This window comes from Atractosteus spatula, chromosome 2, assembly GCF_055471065.1.
Source record: "Atractosteus spatula isolate fAtrSpa1 chromosome 2, fAtrSpa1.hap1, whole genome shotgun sequence".
NCBI classification, from domain to species: Eukaryota; Metazoa; Chordata; class Actinopteri; order Semionotiformes; family Lepisosteidae; genus Atractosteus; species Atractosteus spatula.
Window position 1 is genome coordinate 13705920 of NC_142707.1, and position 6017 is coordinate 13711936.

Here is a 6017-nt window from a genome sequence, read left to right on the forward strand (position 1 = left end):
TCTTCTTCTAGACCAAATCTGTGACATTCAAGCAACATGGTAATCCCATGCTATGTGTTAATTGGGAATGATTAAGGGGATGTGAAATTGAAAACCACATGGTTTAGTTTTTTTATGATCCTGTAACTATTTTGGATACTGCTGATACTGTATATGAATATTGATATATTATGAAACATTGCAGGCTTCCTTTGGAACTGATTGGAAAGTTAAGTTAAAAATAAAATCAATCTATTAAAATCACTATTTTTGGAGGGCAGAGTATATTTAGTGTTGGTGGTTTATGTTTCTATTATACATACAAGTATTTATAAGAAATATATTGTACAATCTAGACCATCAAACAGTGACATATTTTTAAGGTTGTCTTCCGTGGCTTAACTTGTGTTCATTTCTGGTCATCAGATGAACTAAGACACATTAAGCACCACAGCAATGCTTTTCTGTGTGAGCTCATTTCAAGTTTCCTGTGTGTGTTAGATGTGCAGTTCAATCACATACAGTATTGTCTGATGTGAGACTGCTGCTGGACCATGAAACTCTTCATATTATTTCTTACACTGAGTAAGTAATTTACAAATAGGAATTACTCGGTGTTGCTAACCTGATATTTAAAAAATATAACATTTGTAGATTGTTATGTTTCGATTAATATTATTTATTGTTGTTTCTCATGCAGTGGGCTTTCAAGTGTGTCCAGGTTGGTCAGGTATGTTGCTAATTTTCAAGCACAATTAGAAATATCTGATCCAGATCTCTTGTAATTCATTGGCAAAAATTCTTAATGTAAAAAAGGAATATTTTTTCACTGCATTTAAATGATTTTAAAGTTTTTCCAGAATCTTTTTAAAGTAACCTTTCTATGGTAACTTTCATAATACTGTAAGAAATGTAGTTAGAAACACGATGAATTGGAAACTGAATTCACATCAAGCACAGACTATCACTTTGTCAGTAAGCTAAAACAAATGAAATACATGTATTGTATATCTGAATTATATACATTTTATATACTGTATGTACATTATACATATATGTCCTCCTAAAAATCTACACTTAATTTATACTTCTTAAATTCATGACAGGACCATGCCTTTTTTTAAAGGGAGATCAATTTATGTAATCAACATTTAATGACAAGATTAAAGAATGCCTTATTTATATTATTGCAGACAATAAACAACAAAGACTTTTAAAGACATATAAGCTCACCCATCTTTAACTGCTTTATGATATGTTTTGTATTCTATGATATATTTTAATACAATGGGATTTTGAGCACCATTCGTGCAATTTACCAAAATGTCATACTTTTGATTAAAATAAATTTTAATTGATTCAATTGCTGAACATTTTTTGTAGTAACAGACCTACTTCTACAACCTCTTATTGAGCTGGACCAAGAGCAGATTGATATAGAAGACTATGCCAGAGCTCGCTGTGAATCTGATAGTGGAAGACAATGCCATTTCTACATTGATCAGAGTCCAGACCCTTTCAGATCAACACCACACGGTTTTGGTGTCTGTCAGCTCACTGTGTATGTCAGTGAGCTGCTAGAAAACAAAACTCGTCAGGATAAAATGGAGATCTTTCTAAGCTGCGCTGTTGAAACTCTAATTGGGAACCAAGCAGTTCTCTCAAAGCGAAGTGGGATGAAAAAACTAGAAGTGTTTGGTGAGTCCTTTTTCTGTTTTGAATAGTGATTCAAAATAATTTTGACTAAATAGCACAGGAATGATATCTCAGCCACCTTTGTATGATTATAGAAATGTCCTAGTAATAAGCATTGGTCAGATTGAAAGCAGTGTGGTGGCTCTGTGGCTAAGGATCTGCGCCTATAGCTGGAAGGTTACTGGCTCGTATCCCGTGGCTGGCAGTGGAATCCTACTCCATTGGGCCTCTGAGCAAGGCCCTTAACCCCAGCTGCTCCAGGGGTGCCGTATAAATGGCTGACACTACACTCTGACCCCAAACTTCTCTCCCTGTCTGTGTGTCTCATAGAGAGCAAGTTGAGGTATGCGAAAAGGCAAATTCCTAATACAAGAAATTGTATATGGCCAATAAAGTGATCTTATTTTATGAATATCAGTGATGGCCCCAAACTGATACAAATACGAGTGATAGCATTTGCGACTTGTAAAGATATTGTACATTAGTCCTCCCCTACAAGAAGAGTCAATATGTGGTGAAACACAGTATCTTTTCACTGTCGTTTATCTTTTTTATTGTAAATCACATTGTAATGTATTTTTAATGTGGCTTGCATACACTACAATTGTATTTATAAGTTTACATTTACTTTCTGCCTAATGATGCATTTTCTAATCATTATTTTATATTAAAATATAATATGTACAATATATACAGTATGTTTATATACACATATCCAAACTTTGAAGCAGCATGGTGGTGAAATGGTTAGCACTGCTGCCTTGCAGCTCTGGGCCCAGGGCTCATTCCTGACTTGCACAGTTTGTATGTTCTCTCCATGTTTGCTTGAGTTTTCTCTGGTTATTTTGGTTGGATGAATATCCAGCTTTTGACTTATCTCACTGTAGTAGTGAAGGATTCAGGAATAGGCATTTTATTGTGTTTGCATTCATCTCTTTTCACAAAAGTTATGGACAGCATCATAATAATTTAAGGTATCTCTTCTGTTACCTACTTTGAATCGTGTTTCGTGTTTCTGCACGTAAGGGAGAAACATGTTTTTGTTTTTAATCCTATAGATAGTCTTCGTATTGTTGTGGACACAGAACATATCAAGAAAGAGAAAATCGTTACAATTCGCTGTGAAGCTCGTAGAGGAACACGATGCCATTTTTACACTGATGAGAGCAGAGCTCCTTTCAGAACAGTGCCCTTCAGGGAAGAGTTTAAAGTCTGTCTCCTCACGGTGTCTGGATGGGAGCTGCTGGGACAGAGGAGTAAGGGGACTGGGACCGAGGTCTTCCTGAGCTGTGCTGCTGAACTGACCACAGAGGGGAGAACAGTTTTTTCACTGAGCAGCAGAACCATCAGGATCCAGGTGGAAAGTAAGAACCATTTTATTTTAAATTCTTTGAAAGAATCAAAGTCATGCAGAAAGGTATTTAAAACCATGATGCTTCTTAATTTTGTTTCCTGAAGAGAGCAAGAAAAACTAATTGTGTCTTATACTGTATGATCTATTAAATTTATATTACAGTATATTCATATTCACTGTAAATTCATACATGCATTATACGGCGAATTTACAGGAGTAAATTCACATGTAGACAAGTGCAGAATATTATATGCAGGTTTGAAAAAAATACAAAACATAACACACAAAATGGGAAATGTTGTTTCCAAAGCAATGTATTGGGACTTGTTTAAATGTTTCTGCAGTCATTTATATCTTCTACCTACTGGTAGCTTGAAGCCAGTACTCTGGATTGTTTGAAGAAACAGGTGGTTGAGAAATCTCTTATAAATTAAAGACATTTAAAAGGTTAAATGGAGTGAATGGTTTATTATTTATTGACTATCTTTTATCTCTATTTCTCATAAAATAAGTTTTCTTTCAGAGTTAAACTAAAAAAAAAAACAGTTCCTGTCTCCCTTTGGAGGTCTATTGTTATTTTAGGTGTATTCACCCTGCATAAGATGGGCTAGCCCTGTGCTCCCCATACAACAAAACACAAAATCACTATGTGAATTGTTTAGTAAGTTCAAACTGAGCTTTCTTGCTCTCGGTGTCCTTTCCACTCTTCCCCTTTACAATACTTGTCAATGATTGAGGAGAATGAGTCCACAAGTAATTGTAACTAACAGTGCCCCTGCTACCAATCATGAACACAATGTGATGTTTATATTGTAATAAAACAGATTTTACTGTTCATCACTTACTGATATCACTCCTATTCCAGGTCCTACAGAAATAGAAGGCTTCAATCCTGGATTTAGTACATTTCAATTCAGATTTAAAAAGAGTAAAATGTTTCTGACGTCTACGTATTTTATTCTGATCTAAATACATAAAACACAACTTGTACTGTACATATTCGTCATCCCCACTGCATTGTAAACTCCTAGTCTGTTTTACAGTACATAGAACCTTTAGCACTCTGCTCAGATTATATGCCAAAGACAATATGCCAAAAAATTTTTATGAAGTCTTACAAGAATTTTGTAATATTTTTTAGGTAACAAAATGCTGGTAGTTTTTCAAATACAACTTGTGATTCAGAAAGATTTGCTGTGGAGTAGCTTTTGCTACTGGGGCTTGTGATAGGGTTGTGCTCTGGAATTAAATGGCAATATACCATTAATTAATTACAGATGTCCTTTTCTTTTGTTCAAGATTACACAGAAGCAAATTCCACACTTGGATCTGGTAAGTATGATTCTGGGGTCAGGTCAAAGACAATGAAACATGGCACCTGTTTATGGGTCCTTTCTTATGTGGTTTACTCACTTGCCTGCTGTAGTGTTAAATTAGCTTGAGTGAATTCATCATTGAAATTTAGCCACCCAGTTACAGTAGTTTCTGACATCTTTACCCACCTTTGCAATTTCATCCCAGAAAGAATTACTGAAGCTCTTGCTTGGGAAAACTTTATGCCTAAATCATGTTTTGTTACAGTCATCTTAAAATTACAGTACATACAGTAAGCATTATTAGTGATTATATACTGTAGGTGAACTATTTCTTGTGTTCCTGACTATTTTTTGGGCATAGCAACTTGCTGTTTTTAATGCTTTTTAGTCTGAGTAAAAAATGACCACAAATTACATTTACTGTAGCAATCTTTAATTCACAATTAACAATTCTTTAATATACTGCAGAATCATTACAAACATGATTACAAAATGTTTATATTGTAATAAAACAGATTTGACTGTTCATCACTTACTGATATCACTCTTATTCCTGATCCTACAGAAATAGAAGGCTTCAGTCCTGGATTTAGTAAGTTTCAATTCAGGTTTAAAAAGAGTAAAACATTTCTGACGTCTGCTTATTTTATTCTGATCTAAATACAGTACATAAAACACAACTTGTACTGTATATATTTGACATCCTCACTGCATTGTTAATCCTAGTCTGTTTTACAAAGAATCTTTAGCACTCTGCTCAGATTATAGAATTCATTTTGAAATCATCCTCAATTTGTTCAATACATCTAGTTTAACAAAGCAACACAATGTGCCAAATATTCTAATGCCCTCTAGAAGAGATACTGTAACTTTGAAGTCTCACAAGAATTTTGTAATATATTTAGGTAACAAAATGCTGGTAGTTTTTCAAATACAACTTGTGATTCAGAAAGATTTGCTATGGAGTGGCTTTCGCTAATGGGGCTTGTGATAGAGTTGTGCTCTGGAATTAAATGACAATATACCATTAATGAATTATGGATGTCCTTTTCTTTTGTTCAAGATTACACAGAAGCAAATTCCATACTTGGTTATGGTAAGTATGATTCCGGGATCAGGTCAAAGACAATGAAACGTGATACCTGTTTATGGGTCCTTTCTTATGTGGTTTACTCACCTGCCTGCTGTAGCCCTAAATTAGCTTGAGTGAATTCATCACTGAGGATGGTCTTGTGGCACTGTGATTAGCATTGCTGCCAGGTTCCATTCCTGTGGTGCTACCTGTGTAGTGTTTGTATGTTCTCACCATGTTTGTGTGGGTTTCAGCCAGGTGCTCCAGTCTCTGGGAAAGTGGCCCTCGTGTGAGAGTGTGTGTGTGTTTGTGTATGTGTTTCTTGCGATGCACTGGGATCCAGTACAGGCTGTACCCTCTTGTCCCTGCTGCTTTGTGGGATAGGTTTCAACTCCCCCATAACACTATGTTGGATAGAGAGGTTAGAAAAGGATTGGTTAGGTAATATATACTGTGTTTACTATTTATAAATACAATACAATATATACACAGTACCTTGAAAACTGATCCAGACCCTTGCACTGTTTGGTGTTTTAAAGCTTGGAGTCATGACACTTTCAAATAGCATTTAATCTTTGTTTTAATGACAACCTAATCTACG

At 35.2% G+C, this 6017-nt stretch overlaps 1 protein-coding gene across 1 annotated transcript; it reads left to right on the forward strand.

Annotated features, from left to right (window-relative positions):
- The first annotated feature begins 497 nt into the window (after positions 1 to 497).
- Positions 498 to 3795, forward strand: LOC148839327 (uncharacterized). Its single transcript, XM_088935703.1, has 5 exons — positions 498 to 564; positions 680 to 709; positions 1363 to 1677; positions 2733 to 3040; positions 3760 to 3795. The coding sequence occupies exons 1-5, from the start codon at positions 534 to 536 to the stop codon at positions 3793 to 3795; spliced, it is 720 nt and encodes a 239-aa protein (XP_088791829.1). The 5' UTR covers positions 498 to 533.
- Positions 3796 to 6017: the final 2222 nt, after the last annotated feature.

What these genes read in the sequence shown, in the direction of transcription:
- LOC148839327 (XM_088935703.1), top strand. Translation starts at nt 534, where the DNA reads ATGAAACTCTTCATATTATTTCTTACACTGA. An exon ending in CATATTATTTCTTACACTGA is followed by an intron (nt 565 to 679) that starts GTAAGTAATTTA and finishes TTTCTCATGCAG; the next exon opens with TGGGCTTTCAAGTGTGTCCA. An exon ending in GAAAAAACTAGAAGTGTTTG is followed by an intron (nt 1,678 to 2,732) that starts GTGAGTCCTTTT and finishes TTAATCCTATAG; the next exon opens with ATAGTCTTCGTATTGTTGTG.